Source organism: Rhineura floridana, chromosome 5, assembly GCF_030035675.1.
Source record: "Rhineura floridana isolate rRhiFlo1 chromosome 5, rRhiFlo1.hap2, whole genome shotgun sequence".
Taxonomy (NCBI): domain Eukaryota; kingdom Metazoa; phylum Chordata; class Lepidosauria; order Squamata; family Rhineuridae; genus Rhineura; species Rhineura floridana.
This window is the reverse complement of record NC_084484.1, coordinates 139,595,416-139,617,541: the sequence shown is the minus strand read 5'-3', so window position 1 is coordinate 139,617,541 and position 22,126 is coordinate 139,595,416. Positions and strand designations below refer to the sequence as shown.

The 22,126-nt window shown below is 42.8% G+C and overlaps 2 protein-coding genes across 3 annotated transcripts in view; both read left to right on the top strand.

Moving 5' to 3' along the window:
• TBC1D23 (TBC1 domain family member 23) overlaps positions 1-22,126 on the top strand; it is a 63,897-nt gene that overhangs the window by 30,465 nt on the left and 11,306 nt on the right. For both annotated transcript variants that reach the window (XM_061628229.1, XM_061628227.1), the window contains exons 9-14: positions 2,905-3,027; positions 4,412-4,504; positions 6,696-6,866; positions 10,722-10,764; positions 12,276-12,385; positions 15,725-15,867. In XM_061628229.1, the coding sequence (XP_061484213.1) occupies positions 2,905-3,027; positions 4,412-4,504; positions 6,696-6,866; positions 10,722-10,764; positions 12,276-12,385; positions 15,725-15,867 (683 nt within the window). The remainder of the gene's footprint in view (positions 1-2,904; positions 3,028-4,411; positions 4,505-6,695; positions 6,867-10,721; positions 10,765-12,275; positions 12,386-15,724; positions 15,868-22,126) is intronic.
• Positions 15,902-22,114, top strand: LOC133385364 (uncharacterized). Its single transcript, XM_061628230.1, has 2 exons — positions 15,902-18,912; positions 19,672-22,114. The coding sequence occupies exons 1-2, from the start codon at positions 17,748-17,750 to the stop codon at positions 20,229-20,231; spliced, it is 1,725 nt and encodes a 574-aa protein (XP_061484214.1). The 5' UTR covers positions 15,902-17,747; the 3' UTR covers positions 20,232-22,114.

Genomic DNA, 22,126 nt, shown 5'->3' with positions numbered 1-22,126 from the left:
GAGTGAGCTCCATAGTTTAACTAGGCACTGTGTGAAGAAGTGCTTTCTTTTCTCTGTCCTGAATCTTTCAACATTCAGCTTCATTGAATGTCCATGAGTTCTAGTGTTATGAGAGGGGAGAAAAGCTTTGCTCCATCCACTTTCTCTATGCTATGCCTAATTTTATACACCTTTATCATGTCTCCTCTCACTCACCTTTTCTCTAAACTAAAAAGCTCCAAATGTTGCATCCTTTCCTCACTGGGGAGTTACTCCAACCAGTCGATCATTTTCATTGCCCTTTTCTGAACCTTTTCCGACTCTACAATATCCTTTTTGAGGAGAGATGACAAAAATTGTACATAGAACTATGCACACAAATATTAAGCTGATGTTGGACCGGTTGAGACAGGTCTTTTAATAGCTATTGAGACAAAAACAATTAGGTTGTATTTGTATTGGTCTAAATATTGCTTTGAGCATAACAGAAGGCTAAGAATCCAATCCTATGTTTCTATGTGCAGGTGGAAGGATACAGTGGCAACAACATGCCAGGCAATGGCGTAGCACATTTCCTTGGCTTCTACCATTGGCTTTTAGACCCCATGCACCTTGCCAATAAAGAGAAGGAGCAAGTGCCACATGTCAGCAGTGCATAGCTTCCTTGAGAGCAAGAAACTGATTGCTAGGTCAATTGGCCGAGGTTTAGGACAGAGGGTGCCTTGGATGGGCCTTTTCCCACCTCCCTGCTCCTCGTTGTCATATGCCTTTGCTGTTGCTGCCATTTAGGAGCAAGTATAGGGAGGAGGAAGAAGGCTGCCTTGCATATTCTTTTCTCCTCTTGGTTGCATGCAGAGTGTCTGCATTATGCCCTCCACAAATGGCATGCAGAGTTGTATCTTATAGAATGAACTGTGTAAGGGGTAAATCATCTCCAAAGCTTGCACTCTTTCATAAATAGATAAATATTGTCATATTGATTCTTTGTTCATTCACTGAGTCAGTTCAATAATAATACCAAACTTCAGTATTTGCATACTTTCTTGGTTTTATATAGAATGTTCCCAGCAGTGTTTTGGGGGATGTGTTTCTACCATTTCGGCAGTTGTGGCAAATTCAGTTTTGACCTTGGCACAGTGTACTTTATCAAGCCTTTTTGGAGATGCAGCCTTTTCTTTTTGAAACTGTGGCTGAAAGACTTTTGGATGCTACAGCACTTTATCACCATTTGGAACAAGTCCCAGAGTGGCTTGTGCCAACATTCAAATGGCTTTGAACAGCATTGATTTTCAGTTATATAAGTTAGCACTCATTCCAGATAACATTGGTTTCAAGTATGCTTTGTTCAGTTCCTTGTAGCAGGAACAAAATGCAGCTGATTTTATGATTTCCCACTTGCTACATACTTCTGGGGAAATTGAGGCTTCAGCAAATAAATGTTAAGCTACATATAATATGACCACATTTTATTCTATATTTTATCTGATTGCATTATTTTTAGCTCTGTTGTAATAGTGTAAACTGGCTTGGGGGCCTCTAGACAAGAAGCTGAACAGAATCCAGAAAAGAGATTGGAGATGTTTTATATATTTAGGTGTTTTTCCATTGATTGATTGATTGATTGATTGCATTTATATACTGCCCCATAGCTGAAGCTCTCTGGGCAGTTTACAACAATTACTGTAATTAACTAGTAAATATTAGGAAGAAAAAAGTTCTGTATAGTTCTTTTCCAAAATCTAAACTTTGGGATGATTATCTACAAAAGCAGATAATGGAAAACATTTATGGTTACACACACAGGTCAGTTTAGAGGTTGAAATGCTAGCATGTTACTTAGCATCAGGCTTGTGAAATCCTAAGCCTGTTTTTGAATATTGGATTTCCTGGGTCTGGAATCAGGTGCAAGGTGGGTCCCCCCTCTCCAAATTTACTACAAAAATGCAAAAGCCACCATTACTATGAATGATATCTTATCAAAGAAGCAACTGTGGTAGGCGCTTCAAGTATAGCTATATAAGTCTAGTGTAGAACCTAGACTGCCATTTTCATATAACTATAAAAGTTATCTGTAGCACTTGCTGATCTTGGAATACTGTCCTACAAGAGCTGTTCCAAAATGTACAAGCCAGGAACATGGAAATGCTAATGGTCATTCACAGCTACAGTATCTGATTTCCAAGTTTACCTTGAGTTGGTCTCTGCTGCCTGTGCTGGCAGGGAAGAGGGAGATGGGGGGAGGCAAACCAGAGCATAGGGCTTTAATGGGTCATACCCATTATGTTTACCTGCCTGTGCAGAGAAAGGAATGTCTTTTCCCAAAAATGTAACAAACAAACTAATTGTACCACCTGTTGGATATGATCTTCTGGAGTTATTTTGTCAGATTGATTAGGAGGAAGGATTTATGAGAGATACTGTATTTGACGGAAATGGGGACTTATCCAGCAGTTTGCACAGAGGCTCAGGAATAGTGGTGAAAGTGCACTTAGATTTGCATTTTTATTTGTTTTTAAATTAAACCAGAACTATCACTAGAAGCTAAAATGATGAAACTAAGGTTATCATACTTTGGATACATAATGAGAAGACATGATTCACTTGAAAAGACAATAATGCTGGGAAAAACAGAAGGGAGTAGAAAAAGAGGAAGGCCAAACAAGAGATGGATTGATTCCATAAAGGAAGCCACAGACCTGAACTTACAAGATCCAAACAGGGTGGTTCATGGCAGATGCTCGTGGAGGTCAATGATTCATAGTGTAATCGACTTGAAGGCACATAACTACAAGAACAAACTTCCTGTGCATTCTGCACATATTTTGTTGCCTTTATTAGGTTTGCAAATAAGTCACAGCTTGGTCTTAGTTTGGAATCTTTATTTAGCACATAGATCATAACTAGTGTTCTCTCTTTCCATCACAGGACAACCACACTCTGTTTGGCAGCAGCTTGTTGGGTGTCAAAGACGATGATTCAGACTTGAGCCAAGCTTTGTGTCTAGCAGTTTCTGTGTCAGAGATTCTTCAAGCAAATCAACAGCAAGGGGTCAGTAAGTCTGAAACTCTTTTCCCCTGAATGAGGATAAATGCGGATAAATTAAGAAAAACACTTGTGTGTTTGTATTACGCCCCATCTGCACTCCATAGTTAAAGCAGTATCATATCACTTTAAACAATCATGGCTTCATCTGAAGAATCTTGGAACTACAGTTTGCTCTGAGAGTAGTTGGGAGATTCCTATTTCCCTCAAAGAGCAACAGTTTCCTGGGAAGAGGGATTGACTGTTAAACCACTCTGAGAACAGTAGTTAGTGGAACTGGGATTTCATAACACCTCTCAGAGCCTTTAACAAACCATAGTTCCCAGGATTCTTTTGGGGAAGCCATGACTGTTTAAAGTGGTATGATACTGTTTTAATTGTATAGTGTAGATGGGGCCTTAGTTTCTAACTGTTGGAAGCTCCAACAAAACAGTTTAGCACCTGTTGTTGCCCTGGTCATTTGTTACAGTCCAAATAATTATGGAACTAGCTCAAGTCTGGGGAGTCTGTGGCCCTTCAGAGGCTGATGGACTACAGCTGCCATCATCTCTGGCTATTGACCATGCTGTCTGAGGCTGATGGAAGGTGGAGCCCAACATCTGGACAGCCACAAGTTCCCCACACCAAATTAACTTCATGAGCCCAAGAGGAGTTAAAAATAGCTTTTACTGCAAACTTCTTTTGAAATTGAGGATAGTTTCAAAAGCAGTATGTTGTACAGCAGTGTCTGTGGGTCTACTGTTCAAAGGAAAACAAGTAAAAAATTCCACTTGGCAAGTGGAGGCCAGCTGCATGATAACGAAGTACATCTTTGGATCTTGACCAGCAATCCTGCTTTCTAGCCCTTCAGTTCAACTATATATAATACCTGGCTGGCCACTGTGAGAACAGGATGCTGGATTAGATGGACCACTGGCCTGATCCAGCAGGCTCTTCTTATGCATAGCCAGAAGATAGTGGCTGTTTGTGTATAGATAAAGCTATTTTTTTCAAGCCTACTCCCTGTTGATTTCATTGGGTACCTAGTAGTGTTGTGTAAAAGAAAAAATTACTATTCCCTTCTCATACTTTTCAACCAGCTTTTAATTTTTTATACTGCAATCGTATTCCATTTTAATTGTTGCTTTTTAAAGATAGCTATTTTATATGCATCCCACCATCCTTCCAAAGGAGCTCCAGGTGGCACACATGATTTTCTTCTCCCGCCCCCATTTTATCCGCAAAAAAGGTTCAAAATCCCAGTGGGTATGTATAAATCCTTGGCTATAGTTGCTTTTTGGATCCTGACTCCCGGCATCAAAGAAAGTGAACTGATACAGCAAACTATCTCTAGTGGGAAAGTGTATATTAATCGTTTTTAAACTAAATGAATAAAATGTTCTTATTTCAGGAAGGAGTAAGGTTCTTTGTGGTGGATTGTCGTCCTGCAGAACAGTACAATGCTGGCCATTTATCAACTGCATTTCATTTAGACTCAGATCTGGTAAGCATATATTCTAGCTGCTTAATATGCTTGCTTTTTCATTTCCTTAGAGAAAAAAGAAGGGTGGAGTCCAAGAGTTCTCAAAATTTAGTTCCAAGGGTACTTGTTTCAAGACTTCTGGTTTATATCATCATGTTTCAGAAGTGAACTTCTTTCAGGTGACCTATTTTTGCAAACGGCAAAAGCAATAAGGAATAATAAGTAATAAGAGGCAGGATGCTGGGTCAGGTTATTGTCAACTTGTCCAGCTCAGAAAAGGAATGCATCACCTACATGTTGGTGGATGCATTTCTTATATCAACTATCAAGTGGCCATTTTTATTCTTTTATCTTTTAAAGTCAGAAAGAGATCTGTATTTTTAAATCCTACTAGGCAGCTGGCTAAATTGTTTTAGGACTTGCCCTAGAACTCGTATTATTTTTCTTGGTGTTATAACTACTATTTGACATTTTGAATCTACAGTTTTATTTATACTTTATTAAGTTTTGGATGTGTGATGTATTAATGCTTTTAAATCCTATCAGATGGATGATGAATTAATGTTCTTGTGTATATTTTGATTTGCTGTGGTTAACAACATTAAACTTATACTTACTATAAGCTTTTTTATACTTACTATAAGCTTGCTCAGTGGGGTACAATTGCCCCTGAAAGACCAGGTCCGCAGCCTGGGGGTCATTCTTGACTCCCAGCTGTCCATGGAGGCTCAGGTTTCGGCTGTGAGCCGGGCGGCGCTGTATCAACTCCATCTGATGCGGAGGCTGCGCCCCTACCTTCCCAACCATCTGCTTCCATCTGTGGTACATGCCCTGGTCTCCTCTCGCCTAGACTACTGTAATGCGCTCTATGTGGGGTTACCCTTGAAAACGGTCCGGATACTGCAAGTGGTACAGAATGCGGTGGCTCGCAGCTGCCAGTGAGATCACATCACTCCAGTGCTGAAGGAGTTGCACTGGTTACCAGTTGTGTTCCGGGCCCAATTCAAGGTGTTGGTTCTGACCTTTAAAACCCTATACGGTTTCGGCCCAGTCTATCTGAAGGAGCGCCTCCAACATCATCAGGGATGCTGCTCAACAAGATCAGCCTCAAAACGCCTTCTGTCTATCCCACCAGTTAAAACAGCTAGACTGGTGAGAACTAGGGAGAGGGCTTTTTCAATTGTGGCCCCCACTTTGTGGAATTCCCTCCCAAATGATCTCCGCCATGCCCCCTCTATGATGAGCTTCCGCCAGGCCTTGAAGACCTGGCTGTTCAGGCAGGCTTTTGGGGTGGGTTAAGTTTTATTATTATTGTTGAGATTTTTAATGTTTTAATGTATTTGTATGTTTTTATTTTGTACGTCGCCCAGAGTGGCTGGACAGCCAGCCAGATGGGCGACTAATAAATGTAATAAATACATAAATAAATAAAAAATCTAGTGCATAATCTTGTAGTATAAGCTTTCTGGCCTATCCCATAATAAATTTATTAATCTTAAAGTGCCACAAGACATACTGCATTTTTTTCAATGATACCATGTTTAGTTCAGAAACGTCATGCTTGTAGTGTGGTCCTACTGTTGACATAAACATAAAATCAAGGAGTCAGAGTGAAAGCAATGCAAGCAACTCCAAGTGGAAGTATAAGCTCCTGTGTAGCTTCTACATTATATAATTCTATGATTCTTCCAGCCCAGCTTTGATGTGGCCTGCTCCACTCCTTCACAACTTTGATAGCTGATAGTGGTTGATAGTGATCAGGACCGTTGCAATGAACCTTTTAAAAATCTCTTTACTTCCCTGGAGAGGAGCCTTAGGAAATGTTCTCATAGGCAGAGCTGATTTCTTTCTTTGCCTTCAGGTCTTGGATTAAAATAAACCTCAGCCAAGTTATCTGCACTTGTTTCTGTTTAAGTTAGTCTTGGGAAACATATGAACCATTGCTGCTTTTGATTTATGAGTCCATTTTTATCATGTTTTAGACCCTATGTTCTACAGGCTTTTTGCACAGTTAAGTTTTCCTAAACAGGCTGGTTTCTATATGGAAAAACATGATACATGAGCTGCATATAAAACGATATTTAAATCTAGCTGCTACTTCAGTTAGGCAGATGCTGAAATATATCAGTTTGCTTTCAAGTGATTTTTAAATTTCTTTTCAGTCAACTGCTGACTAGAACTGAAGTCATCTGCTCTTTGACTTGTTTCACAGATGCTCCAGAATCCATTGGAATTTGCTCAGTCTGTGAAGTCTTTGTTAGAAGCACAGAAACAGTCTATTGAATCTGGATCAATAGCTGGTGGAGAGCACCTTTGTTTCATGGGAAGTGGCCGGGAAGAGGAGGATATGTATATGAACATGGTTCTGGCACACTTTTTGCAGGTACCTCTAAAATATTAGAATGTGTTCTTTTAAAACATATTGGGTGATATCTAAGTCGTGCTCAGAGAAGAGCCGTTGAAATCAATGGATGTACTTTGAGTTTGACTAACATTGGATGTCACCAATGTTTATGTAGCTAATGTTCTTACCCTACATATACATGGAAGTAAAGGATGTGCAAAAACTTTCAAACTTCTTTTCATATTGCCTATGAGTCCCACTTTTGTGCAGTTGACCTAAATGAGAAGCATCTTGCACAACAACTTGTTGCATTGTTTTGGATCTTTTCTCAGACACTTTTTGCAACTGCAAATATGAAATTTTTGAAAGTTGCTGATATTTGTGTCATCCCTGCTTTATTTATTTATTTATTTAAAATATTTCTATCCTGCCCTTCTACCCTACAATAGGGCACTCAGGGCGGCTACAATAAAATAGCACACGTATATAATAAAATACACAATAAAAACACAAAACATTACAGTAAATTAAAATGCATAAAATACTATTAAAATACATAAAATGCATTATGCATACACATACAAACATACATGTATATATGCATACACATATAAGAAAGTGAGAATAAAAGAACGTAAAAGATAAAAATAAAAGATAAAAAACTTAAAACAGTGTCAGGCTGACCCGTCAGTCCCAACCAAAGGGTCTCCAGAACAAAATAGTTTTTACAAATTTCCGGAAGACCATCAGGGAGGGAGCAAAGCTGGCTTCTTGGGACAGGGAATTCCAAAGTCTGGGAGCCACAACTGAAAAGGCTCTCTCCCGCGTGCCTGTCAATCTACCTTCTTTCATTCCAAGCATGCAGAGGATACCAGAGGCAGATGATCTTAAATCCAGGCTAGGAACATATGGACGTAAGCGGTCCCTTAAGTACACTGGTCCAAGGCCATTTAGGGCTTTAAAGGTCAAATCTAGCACTTTGAATCGGACTTGGAAACAAATTGGGAGCCAGTGGAGTCGATGAAGCACAGGGGTGATATGCTGCCTGCACTGTGCTCCAGTTAACATTCTGGCTGCTGCATTTTGGACCAACTGTAGGTTCCAAATCGTTTTCAAAGGCAGCCCCATGTAGAGTGTGTTACAGTAATCAAGCCTCGATGTCACCAATGCATGTGTCACCATTGCCAAGTCAGCTGCTTCCAGGAACAGACGCAGCTGATAGACCATTTGATAGCCACCTGATATTTCAGCAGCAGCAGGGCAGGATCCAGAAGAACTCCCAGACTGCGGACCTGCTCCTTCAAAGGGAGTGCAACCCCATCCAGAACAGGTTGCAACCTGTCCCTGATGCATTTTTTCCCTTGGCCAGCAACACTTCTGTCTTGTCTGGATTAAGTTTCAGTTTGTTCAGTTTCAGTTTGTTCGCCCACATCTAGCCCTTCACAGCCTCCAGGCACAGGTTTAGGACGAGGAGTCCCACCTTGTCATCAGATGGAAGGGAGAGATAGAGTTGAGTGTCATCAGCATATTGATGACATTGCACTCCAAATCTCTGAATGACCTCTCCCAGTGGTTTCATATAAATGTTAAAGAGCATGGGAGACAGAATGGAACCCTGAGGTACCCCGTAGGCCAGTGGCCAGGGGGTCGAGCAGTAGTCTCCCAGCACCACTTTCTGGGTCCTGTCCGTTAGGTAGGAACAGAGCCACTGTAGAACAGTGCCTCCTAGGCCCATCCCAGCAAGACGGCTCAGAAGGATGCCATGATTGATGGTATCAAAGGCTGCCGAGAGGTCCAGCAGCACCAACAGGGATGCGCTCCACCTGTCAAATGCCCAGCGTAGGTCATCAAGCAGGGCAACCAGGGCAGTCTCTGTCCTATGGACAGGCCTGAAGCCTCATTGAAAATGGTCTAAATAATCCAATTCATCCAGGAAAACCTGGAGTTGAGCCACCACCACCCTCTCAATCACCTTGCCAAGAAAAGGGAGATTAGAGACTGGCCGGAAGTTATTAAGATCCACAGGATCTAATGAAGGCTTTTTTAACAAAGGTCTAATCACACCCTCCTTCAACAATGTTGGCATAGAGCCTTCCCTTAGGGAGGTGCTAATCAGATATGTCAACCAACCAGCCACTCCAAATCTGGCAGATTTAATTAGCCAGGATGGGCAATGATCAAGCAAGCAGGTTGTGGCCCTCGATTCTCCCAGAATCCTGTCCACATCCTCAGGCTTTACAAGCTGAAAAGTATCTATGGAACAATGACCCAAGGGAGCAACAGGGGCATCTGGCACAACTGCAATTAACGAGTCCAGGTCAATCCAAATGCAAGCAATTTTATCTGCAAAATGCCTCGCAAACATTTCACAGCGAGCAACTGATGGTTCAGAGTCTGCTGTCGGGCCAGATCCCAAAAGACCCCAGACCACCCGAAAAAGCATCGCCGGACAGCACTGGGCAGAAGCAATGGTGGCAGGGGAGTAAGCTTTTTTCGCTGCCATCACCACTACATGCTTTGAATTGGGAGCCACTGACATTGGTAAGATTAATTTCCAAAATAAATTCCAACACCTGCATCATGGTTGCTTGTAGGGGCAGTACATCAGTGAGGCAGAACTCTAGTCTCAAGATTCTCTGACTGCCTGGAAATAGGAGGAAGATGATTTTTCAACTATTTCCCCTTCATTCTGTGGCCCCATTTGCCCCCAGAAACTTGCTCCAGAAACTTTAGGAACCCTACCAAACAGTGAGAGATTGTGCAGGAGTTGCAAAGGAAGAGAAGATCTATGAAAATCATCTCCCCTTCTTCCTCCAGTATAAACTTCCACTGGGTTGAAGACCCTTCCACAAATGGAAGGAGCTGTCCTGCCTAAACCCACTGAAGTCACACACAAATGCAGAGGTGTGCTTTTCTTTAGTAGATTTAATAAAAAATTTCAGTTCAGAGCGCTTCATGAATCAGCTTACAGGTTACACAGAACTCAGCATCCTTACTAGGTGTAACTAGACATGACTATACTGCACTAAGACATTGTCATAGCAACTTTTGTTGCCCCCTCACCATGCTTAAGTAAGGATGGGCAGGCACGCTATTTGTGTGAACTGAGTATCACTGTTGAGAATGCACGCACATGAGTGCTCCTCAGAAGGGCCATGGAGGCATGTTGAGTTTGCTGGCGGAACAGCTTCCATGTACAAGGCAAGGCTGGCTGCTCTGCCTCAGCAAGATCCTCCCCATCAGAGGGAGGGTGTGTGTGCTGTGGTGGCAGCGAAGCGGGCATTGGAAGGGGATGAATGTGGACAGAGAGGCAACTGCCTGACTAGGCTGAGCCTCCTTGTGGGTAACTGGAGCTGTAGGGTCAGAGCTGTCGCTGTCCATGGTGTGAGAGCTTTCAGAGTCCAGCGCACCTGTAAGCCCCATCATTGGAACCATCATCTCATTCAAAGTCCTCCACATTCTCACTGCTCCACCCCCTTTCTGTGGGGCCCATTTATTTATCACATTATTATTTATTTATTACATTTGTATACTGCCCCATAGCCGAAGCTCTCTGAGCGGTTTACAACAATTAAAAACATTAAAAACAAATATACAAATTAAAAAACACTTTTTTAAAAAAACAATTTAAAAACTCATGACAGGAGTCCTTCCTTTCACAGAGAAGCAAGTCTGAATCCAAGCCATTATCTTAAGTTCATAAGAGAGAATATTCACATGCAAATTCCTGTTTATCTAGTTCTTAGACTATAGCACTTGCAGTTTTCTAACCATGTTCTGATGAAATTCCGGATACGGCAAGTCTAAGTGTGCTGAGGTTATTTCATGTTTTTGCTTACCTTGTAAAAAGCAATGTTAGTATTACCAGGGTGATTTACAATCTTCTTTTTGCAGAAAAATAAAGAATATGTAAGCATTGCCAAAGGAGGATTTATGGGTAAGATTTGCATTTAATTATATCAGTTCTTTTGCCTTTTAAAATGTCTTTTGCACTAGTTGCAACTTGGAATTGCGTAGGAATTCATTAGCTGGATGGCTACTATACAAGGCTAGTACCCCTTTTTGTGCACTATATGTATATAGATTGCATGGCTGTATGTTTGATTCTTCTTAGGCAGCTTTGCTATGGTTACAATACACTGCGCTAAATGGTGGAGGCTTTACAGGCTGTTAGAACTACTCCCCCCAAATAAGAACATAAGAATTGTCTGCTGGATCAGGCCAATGGCCCATCTAGTCCAGCATCCTGTTCTCACAATGGCCAGCCAATTGCACATGGGAAACTTGCAAGCAGGACCTGAGTGCAAAGAGCACTATCCCCTCCTCCAGTTTCCAGCAACTGGTATTTAGAAGCATACTGCCTCCACCTATGGAGGCAGAGCATAGCCATCATGACTACTAGCCACTGATAACCTTTCTTGCCTCATCTGTATAAGCTTTCTTGCCTCATCTGTTTTCCATCTCTGTGACTATTCTGTCCATGGTGAAGCATCTTCCCCTAGCGTGACTGAAATTTAATGAAAAGCTTGCCCATCTCCTTTGGCCTGGTTCAGATGTAATGTTCCCAGCCTTTTTTTAAAATGAAAAACTCACACACTCCCTTCTCGCCTCCTGTTAGGCGTTCCGCTAGAAAGAGGCTTATCAGTTTATTAAGCCAAAGTTTTCCCCTGATACCTAAATCCAGAAACCATGGTTTAAGCACTCTTGTACAAGAAGAAGACAGAAGAGAAGGAGAGAGCATTCAAGCTTGTTGCACATCCCTGTTCCATCAAACCATAGTTGATTGAACCAGGACCATTCCATCTGTTCCAGGCCATTCTTTTATCTCCTGTTCCTCTTTTCTCTCTCCCACAATATCTGAAACTTTATGCAATTTAAACCTCCCCACCCTGAACCAGTTCATGTCCAGCCAGAGGTTAATTGCAGCTGCAGTACCTCTTCAGGAATGCCGGTGGGGTGTCAATCTTTTCTTAGGGAAATCTGAACCTGTTACAAATTCTCATGCAGACACACTTGGTCTCATACTCCCCAGTTTCAGAAACACCATCCTATTAGCTAACCATTAACTTCTAGAAGTTTTGATCCTGTGATTTCTGCACAGAACTATATTTGGAATCAGTTGCTTTTATTTCAATTGATGTTTTACCTTCTATATTGTGAAAGAGTTTGCTATTAGGTTTGATACTGGAGTGGCTAATCTTTATTGGCTCAAGGGCCACATTCATCCTTGACTCACCTTCCAGGGTTGCATGTCAGCAGTGGGTGTGGCCACTCTGTACTCTTGCATGTGCACACGCACATACACAGCCACATAGCCTCCCCCAGCTGTTCTGTGTATTTATTAAATGTTCAGTCAGATGACCAGATTGCACCCCAATCTTATTATAGTGATAAAACACAATCAATATTGCCAAATTGACACAAAAATGTTAATGTCCTTTCTCACAGCACTGCAACAGCACTTAGCAGACATTAATGTAGAAGGACCAGAAAATGGATATGGTCACTGGATTGCCAGCACTTCAGGCTCAAAAAGTAGCAGTAATTCCTTAGTTGATGTGAGTATATTTCTTAAATCAAATTCTATAGCTGTTGAATTGACTGTTTCAGACATTACTATTTGTTCAGAGGCATGGCAATTTTTTCAGAATTCACCCTCTGTGGCTCGTCTTCCAAGGCATCTGATTTCAGAGTTTTGCAGATCAAGGTATATTACTTAACCATAAGAATGTAAAAAATCCCTGCTGGATCAGGCCAAAGGTCCATCTAGTCCAATAACCTGTTCCCTCAGTGACCAACCAAATGCCTATGGGAAGCCCACAAGCAGGATCTGAGTGCACTGCCCCTGACAGTGGAGACAGAAGAGAGCCATCATGGCTAGCAGCTGTTGACAGCCTTCCCCCCCCCATGAAATTGTTTAATCCTCTTTAAAGTCATCCAGGTTTGTGGTTGTTACTAGAGGTTCCATTCTTCTTTCCCTCCACTGTTTTCACAAAGTATATATTGCATAGTATATTGTATCAATTTTTTAGCAATGGCGGCCACTTCTGACACTCTCTGTAATTGGCCAAGAAGTGAAACAAACATGGGCAGTTTCCGTGCACATACACAATCTGTTATCCTAGACTGTGTCCATTTAACTAGCTCATGCCTCCATATGTGGGATAAATATAACAATAAGTCTCTATGCAAATTTTTGTTTTGTGCCTTCAAATCGATTTCAACTTATGGCAACCCTATGAATCAGCGACCTCTAATAGCATCTGTTATAAACCACCCTGTTCAGATCTTGTAAGTTCAGGTCTGTGGCTTCCTTTATGGAATCAATCCATCTCTTGTTTGGCCTTCCTCTTTTTCTACTCCCTTCTGTTTTTCCCAGCATTATGGTCTTTTCTAGCGAATCAGGTCTTCTCATTATGTGTACAAAGTATGATAACCTCCGTTTCATCATTTTACCTTCTAGTGATAGTTCTGGTTTTAATTTGTTCTAACACCCAATTATTTGTCCTTTTCATGGTCCATGGTATGCGCAAAGCTCTCCTCCAAAAGCACATTTCAAATGAGTTGATTTTTCTCTTATCCACTTTTTTCACTGTCCAGCTTTCATATCCATACACAGAGATCGGGAATGCCATGGTCTGAATGATCCTGACTTTGGTGTTCAGTGATACATCTTTACATTTGAGGACCTTTTCTAGTTCTCACATAGCTGCCCTCCCCAGTCCTAACCTTCTTCTGATTTCTTGACTATTGTCTTCATTTTGGTTAATGACTATGCCAAGGTATTGATAATCCTTGAAGAGTTCAATGTCCTCATTATCAACTTTGAAGCTACATAAATCTTCTGTTGTCATTACTTTAGTCTTCTTCATATTCAGCTGCAGTCCTGCTTTTGTGCTTTCCTCTTTAACTTTCATCAGCATTCGTTTCAGATCATTACTGGTTTCTGCTATTAGTATGGTATCATTTGCATATCTTAAATTATTGATATTTCTCTCTCCAGTTTTCATACCTCCTTAATCTTGGTCCAGTCCCGCCTTCCGTATGATATGTTCTACGTATAGATTAAACAAATAGGGTGATAATATACACCCCTGTCTCGCACCCTTTCCAATGGGGAACCAATCGGTTTCTCCATATTCTGTCCTAACAGTAGCCTGTTGTCCAGATTGCACATCAGGACAATCGGATGCTGTGGCACCCCCATTTCTTTTAAAGCATTCCTCAGTTTTTCATGATCTACACAATCAAAGGCCTTGCTATAAAGCATAGGGTGATTTCCTTCTGAAATTCCTTGGTCCATTACATTATCCAACATATATTTGCGATATGATCTCTGGTGCCTCTTCCCTTTCTAAATCCAGCTTGGCCATCTGGCATTTCTTGCTCCATATGTGATAAGAGCCTTTGTTGTAACATCCTGAACATTACTTGTATGGGATATTAAGGCAATAGTTTCATAATTACTGCATTCCCTGGGATCCCCTTTCTTTGGAATTGGGATGTATATAGAATGCTTCCAGTCTGTGGGCCATTGTTTTCTTTTCCATATTTGTTGACAAATTTGTGTCAAAATTTGGACAGATTCAGTCTCAGAAACTTGTAGCAATTCTATTGGTATGCCATCTGTTCCTAGCGATTTGTTTCTTCCAAGTATTTTAAGAGCAGCTTTCACCTCGCATTCTAAAATTTCTGGTTCTTCATCATATGGTTCCTCTGTGAATGAATCTGTCATCCTTGCATCTCTTTTATAGAGTTCTTCAGTGTATTGCTTGCATCTTCCTTTTATTTCATCTTGGTCAGTCAGTGTGTTCCCCTGTTGATTATTCAACATGTCTACTCCTGGGTTAAATTTCCCTTTCATTTCTCTAACCTTTTGAAATAGGGCTTTTGTTCTACCTTTTTTGTTGTCCTATTTCTATACAATAACTATTATAGTAGTTCTCTTTGTCTCTACGTACTAGTGACTGTATTATTGCATTTAGGGTTCTGACCGTGTTTCTGACTCCTTTTGCTTTTGCTTTCCTTCTCCCTTTAACAATTTTAAGAGTTTCTTCAGTCATCCATTGAGGTCTTTCTTTCTTTTTAATTAGAGATATTGTCTTTTTGCATTCTTCCCTGATAATGTCTCTGACTTCAGTCCATAGTTCTTCTGGTTCTCTATCAACAACATTTAAAGCCTTAAATCTGTTCCTTATTTGATCTGTATATTCTTCTGGGGTATTATTTAAGTTATATTTTGGCGTTATGATTGCTTTGTTGGTCTTTAGCTTTACTCTGATTTTTGATATTACCAGTTCATGATCTGTATTGGAGTCTGCTCCTGGTCTTGTTTTTACCGAAAATATGGAATTACTCCATCTTGTGCTACCAATATAATCAATTTGATTCCTATATTGACCATATGATGTCCACTGAAAAGTCTTCTTTTTGGTTGCTCAAAAAATATGTTTGCAAGAAACAAATTATTGGCTTCACAGAATTCAATAAGTCTTTCTCCTACTTCATTTCTATCTCCTAAGCCCCATTTCCCCACAATTTCTAGTTCTTCTCTGTTTCCTACTTCTGCATTCCAGTCCCCATGATTATCAGAATATCTTGTTTTAGTGTGTGATCAATTTTCTCCTGTTCTTCTGTGTAAAATCTCTCCAATTCCTCCTCTTCTGTGTTTGCTGTTGGCACGTAGAGTTGATTAATTGTTATATTAATGCATTTCCCGTTAAATTTCATTGATATCACTCGCTCAGACCTTGCATTATAGCTTCTAATTGCTTTTGCTACATCACTTCTTCATATTAAAGCAACCTGTTTCTTCTTCATTTCTCTTTTCTTGCATAAAATATTTTGTAGTTTTGCAAATTACTTAGGCTTAATAATCAGAAAAGTTGCTTTTACAGGGTGATTCTCCTAATGGTTCAAATGATGGGAAGGGTGTCAAGTCCTTGGTAAACAAGATGACCGAAGCTTTGAAGACTAGATCTGTGAATGTGAAAGAAAAAGTTATTAGTTTTATTGAAAATACATCAACTCCAGTAGATAGGTGAGTTATTTTAATCTGACTGGTTTTAGTGATTGTTGACTGAAGTTGTGCATGTTTACTGGGAAGTTAGTCCTATTGGTCTCAGTGGGACTGACTGTTGAGTAAATGTGCATAGGATTGGGCTGCAGTGTGATGATTCATAGAAACTTTACTCCTTCAGAAGTTTTTTACAAGCAACGGCAATTGATTTTTCGCCTTCTTATAGCTCCTAAATTTGTTTGTGTCAACCATTTTGGCACTGTGAAAGCTATTTAACCACTCACTCAACAGCTAGAGTGTGGACATTGGACACCTAAAATAATCTCACATTTAATCCCCCTCTTGTTATTTTGTGCTATTGTGAAGGAGATATCAGGTTTAACGGCTTGAGTTTATAGCTTCTTGTAAAGTAATTGTAACTTCTAAATTTTCCATAGGAAGTGGGCCATCACTGTGGGGAATAGTTCCACCTATCGTGCGAAGGCAAGAATGTTTTTGAAGTCAAGACTAGGGACGTCATGCCCCTCCCACTCCCCAGTTCATTCTTGCCTTCGTACGAACAAGATTGGAATTTCACGTAGCATTTAGCTAAGTCTCGTATTTGTTTCTCTTTTTCTCTTCAAAACCTTTTTGCTGTTTTTTGTGTCTAGCCTACTGAGGATCCCCTCAGAGACTGCGGCTGCGGCTCTCTTCCCCCTTTCCTCAGGGCTATTTAATTCCTTTTATTCCCTTGATTGGGGTGCTCTGAGACCGCGGCTGCGGCTCTCTTTATTTTTGCAGTTTCAAGCCCCCTCCCCCCCCGTAGCCAGGGGGCTCCCTCAGTGACCACAGCTGCGGTTCTTCTTCTTTTTTTTTTTTTAGATCGCTTTTGATCGCTTGTGAGGGAAGGGGAATCCCTCTCCCTCCCCCCCCTGATCGTTGCCGCGGCTGCGGCTGATCCGATCCCTGCGGGAGCTTGCAGCTGCGGCTCCCGCCGTTACTACCTTACCGCAGATCGCCCTCGCTACGTGGCTTAAATCCCACTGCGAAGGGCTTTACAGACCGCGACGGCGGCTCTCTCTGCGGCGGCTGCCGTGTGTTCCTCTACCTCCTCTTCCAGAGTTTCTTTTCCAACCGCTACTGCGGCTTTCGGCGAGTCCGTGCTGGCCAGCCCTTCCCCCAGTTCGCTTGCGACGGCCGCCATTGCTCCTTCTCCCTCAGCCCCGTTTTGATCGTTTTTTCCCGCCCGTTTTTTTTCCGGGCGCCATTTTTTGAAATTCAAAATTCCCGCCTTTTTTTGTTACCATCTATTTAGCTTCGGATACCTCCCCTGCAGGCTACCTATCTGTATGTTTGTGTGTATGTGCTGCTGACAAACTTACACAAGGCTGATTTACACACATTTTTACTGTGGCTGTAATCATAGTGGCTGAATTGTATTATTAAGGCTGGAGCTCCAATCCTAGTGGGCTGGATTGTATTATCAAGGCTGGATCTTTAATCCTAGTGGCTGGATTACATTATCAAGGCTGGAGCTTTAATCCTAGTGGCTGGATTACATTATCAAGGCTGGAGTTTTAATCCTAGTGGCTGGATTACATTATCAAGGCTGGAGCTTTAATCCTAGTGGCTGGATTACAGCTAAGACAAAACATCTTTCCAGCCATAGTAAACCAAAGCGTCCTCGTTATGTTTCTGTGCCAACAACCACCACAGCACAGACACACATAAGTGATATTTTCCATTCTCCTGCTACTGCCTCTGACGAGGAAGAGTTTGTTGGCTTTCCCCCTCACGGTTCGCCTAACGAACCTACCTCTGGCTTACTGCCTCAGACATCTGTTCCAACAACCCACCAGGCACATACATCTCACACATCTGGTCTGCAGCTGTCTCCTGATTTCCTCTCCCAACTCCAAGCCATGCTGGCTTATTTCACACAAATGCAGTCACTACCACAGGTTCCTGCCATACCCCCACTCAACATGGACCAACGCGCGTTCCATGCTGCTCATCCTTCCTGCTCGCCAGATCCCTTCGATGTAGCCAGAGGCAGATGTACGGACGAAGCCTCGTATGCGGAGGAGTTAACTTTCACTGACCATGTTGAAGGAGACGACTGGAGCGACTATTCAGATCATGAGGAGGATACATCGTATCGCTTGTTCAATACCTCAGATTACCAACCGCTCGCCCGTAGGGTACTTCATACCCTTGGTCTCCAGACTGCGCCCTCAACTTCGTCCGCTCCAACTCTCAAAGGGGCCAAGGTCCTCAAATCCCCTGCACCTACTGAACACTACATCCCGGTGCCGGACCCAATTGCCAAATTAGCTTCCGATGAATGGGCCCACCCGCTCAAAGCTCGACGCTTCAAGAACATGGCTGACAGACTTTACGCCCTAGCCCCAGACTTCGCCACCAAGTTAGAGGTCCCTGGCATAGATGAACCGATCGCTCGCCTCGTTTCACGATCTATCTTGCCCAGGGAAGGGGAATCCCACCTAAAAGATACTACTGAACGTCGAATAGACTTCGCCCTCCGCAAGAACCACGAGGCCACTGCCCTAGCCATGCGTGCCTCCGCCTCAGCCTCCATCTTCTCCAGAGCATCTATGATGTGGCTGGATGACCTTCTAGAGGATGATAACCCTGATCCTGTCGCCTTCAAAAGAGCACTATTGAGATTACGTAAGACAGCAGCTTTTGTGGCCGATGCCACTTTGGATGCCACCCAATTAGGGGCACGAGCCATGACGACTCAAATAGTCGCTCGTCGTACCCTCTGGCTTCGCCACTGGCAAGCTGATTCAGCGGCCAGATTGAACCTGTCCAAGGCCCCTTACTCCGGATCTCTACTCTTCGGCGAGGAAGCTCTAAAGGCAGTTCTGGTTGATCCAAAAGACGCCCATAAACCAGTTCTAGCCACAGTCAAGAACATCGACCACAGGCCCTTTAGGCGATTTCCCTCCTTTCGTTCTAACCAGCCTTTTCGAGGAACGCGGCCAGGAGGACGAGGCCGCGATTTCAGACCCTATGATTCCAACGCATTCAGGGGTTCCTGGAACCGACGCTTCCAGGGCAGAGGTCAGTACCAAGGGCGCAGGGGCAACTCATCGTCCTCATATAGGGGAGGTCCTCGCCTACACAAGTAGTATTAACGCCCTCCCCATAGGTGGCAGATTACTTAATTTTGGAGATCAATGGCTGCGCCTCACTAAGGTCTCCTGGATCAGGGACCTCTTCACTTATGGCTATACCATAGAGTTCTGGGCAACCCCATCAGACAGATTCCACCCGTCTCCTTGCCCAAGGGCACCAGCCAGGCACAACATCATGCAGACAGCTATACATCACCTCTTGCACATAGCGGCAATAGAGCCAGTTCCCACAACTGAGAGATCGGAAGGGGTGTACTCCCTCCTATTTGCTGTGCCAAAACGAGATTTATCTTGGAGGGCGGTATTGGATCTCAAGTTTGTCAACCGTTTTGTAACATACCACAAGTTTAAAATGGAATCTCTCCATTCCATTACCGAGAGTCTGCATGAAGGAGACTTCCTGGCTTCTATCGACCTTAAGGAAGCGTATCTCCATGTACCCATTTGCATAGCCCACAGAAAGTTTCTTCGGTTTGCTTTTGGCCACCAACATTTTCAATATAGAGCGATGCCTTTTGGCCTCTCCTCTGCTCCAAGAGTATTTTCCAAGGTGCTACTCATCCTAGTGGCTTACCTTCGGACCCAAGGGGTTCATATCTACCCATATTTGGATGATCTGCTCATACGGGCCAAATCTGAAGAGCTGGCTCATCATCATTTAATGATCACCCTCAATGTTTTGCAGACCTACGGCTGGCTTGTCAACTTCGACAAAAGCCATCTCCAACCAACCCAACGCCTACTACATCTTGGGGCAATGTTGGACACCCTGCAGGCAATGGTCTTCCTGGCTCCAGATCACATCACTGCCATCACAAGCATCGCAAGGTCCCTGATGCAACAAACATCCGCAGACGTCATGCTTCTCGCCAGAGCGCTCGGGATGTTTATCTCCACAATCCACATTGTGCCCTGGGCTCGGGCTCACACTCGGCCCCTTCAGTGGACTCTGTTGCCTTTTCAAAAAGACATTGCCAGCTCCAACCATCGCAAAGTTCGTACGCCTTTCCTCCCATACCATTGTTAGCCAAAACCTTGAGGAAGGCGCGAACCGAAAGGGCACAGCTGGTTCTGATAGCACCATTTTGGCCACGCCGACCGTGGTTCTCAGATCTACTGGCAATGTCAATGATGGATCCTTGGACACTTCCAGTAACGCCAGACCTCCTATCCCAGGGCCCAGTACTGCACCAGGACCCTACTTGGCTCAATCTAACAGCGTGGCGTTTGAACGGAGACACTTGAGGTCAGCTGGACTGTCTGACGCTGTGATTGATATTATTTTGGCCTCGAGAAGACCATCTACCACTCGCATTTATCAACATACCTGGGTGGCTTTCTCCAAGTGGTGTCAGTCCCACCACCACGATCCATCCCAGGCCAATGTGCACCAGGTGCTCCAATTTCTCCATACTGGCTTTATGATGGGACTTCGACCCAACACTCTACGTCGACAGGCGTCTACTCTGTCATCCATTCTCTCAGTGTCCTCTCCTGGAGATCATATCTCCTCACATCCGTTCATCAAACGTTTTTTGAGGGGAGTCGCCCTACGCTCTCCGGCTGTTGTCCATCGGTTCCCCTCATGGAGTTTCCCGAAAGTTCTGCAGGCTTTGCAACGCCCTCCGTTTGAACCCATCAGGACTGTGCCCCTACGTATACTGTCCTTCAAGGTCCTGTTTCTGATCGCAATCACATCTGCCAGACGCGTTTCGGAGTTGGGCGCATTGTCTTCTGCTAGACACCTCTGCGTCTTCCATAAGGACTCTGTTGTGCTGAAGACTGACCCTTCCTTTCGTCCCAAGGTCGATTCAGTTTTTCATTGCAACCAGGACATTGTTTTGCCTTCCTTTTGCCCGAATCCTACCCATCCTCTCGAGAAGGCTTGGCATTCGTTGGATGTCCGGAGGGCTCTCAAGACCTACCTGTCTAGGACCCAAGAGATTCGACGAACGGAGTCTCTGTTTGTATCCTTTCATCCAGGGTCTATGGGGCATAAAGTATCCAATCCTACCTTATCCCGTTGGTTAAGGGCATGCATTACCTTAGCATATGAGTCCCTGAAGCTGCCAGTTCCTGCTAGTATAACAGCTCATTCTACTAGGTCAGCTGCCACTTTGGCTGCTTTTGCTACTAATGCTCCTGTTGCCGATATTTGTAGGGCCGCAGTCTGGTCTTCCCCACACTCGTTTATAAGACATTATAAAATTGATCGTTATGCCTCTGCTGATGCTTCTTTTGGCAGACGAGTGTTGCAACAGGTTCTTAATGAGGATTAACATGTGGGTGGTCCCTCCCTATATGGGTTGCTTTGGTACATCCCACAGTGATGGCCCACTTCCTATGGAAAATGTACCATTGGTCTCACCTGAAAGGTGATTTTCATAGGAAGGGGCCATCACGACCCTCCCAGTTGGAGGATGACTAGCGATTTTATCAATGGGTTACATGTTATTGTTTCCATATTATATTTAAATGTAAGAGTGAAGTCAAGACTTTTAGTTCTGTTATGTTATGAAGTTATGTTAGAGTCATGTTGTTATGCATGTGACTATTATGTTATTTTCCTGGCAGGCCTGTTGGCCTTGTTCTTGTATTTTTAGATATCTCTTTTAGACTCGCTACGAATGAACTGGAGAGTGGGAGGGGCATGACGTCCCTAGTCTTGACTTCAAAAACATTCTTGCTTTCGCACGATAGGTGGAACTATTCCCCACAGTGATGGCCCCTTCCTATGAAAATCACCTTTCAGGTGAGACCAATGGTACATTTTTGCCAACAGATGAATCATGAACTCTTTCTATGAATTCAGAATTGGTTTATCTACTATTCTTCATACTCCAAGTAATCTTGTGAGGACTTAACCAAAATTGGAACATTTCTACCTATGCAAGAGTTGCAGCTCTTCCCAATAGCTCTTGAAATCCATAAAATATTATTTATTGTATGAAGTATAAAAGATTCAATTATTTTTCTTTCTTTTTTAAATAGTCCTTTAAAAAGGAATTTGTTGAATTTTTTTATGCTCCCACCTGAGAACTTGAAAGTCTGCTTGATACTCTACTTCCAAATAAGAAGAAATAAATTAGATCTTCTTTCTTATAGATTTTAATTATTTTGTTCTATCCTCTGCCCAATTT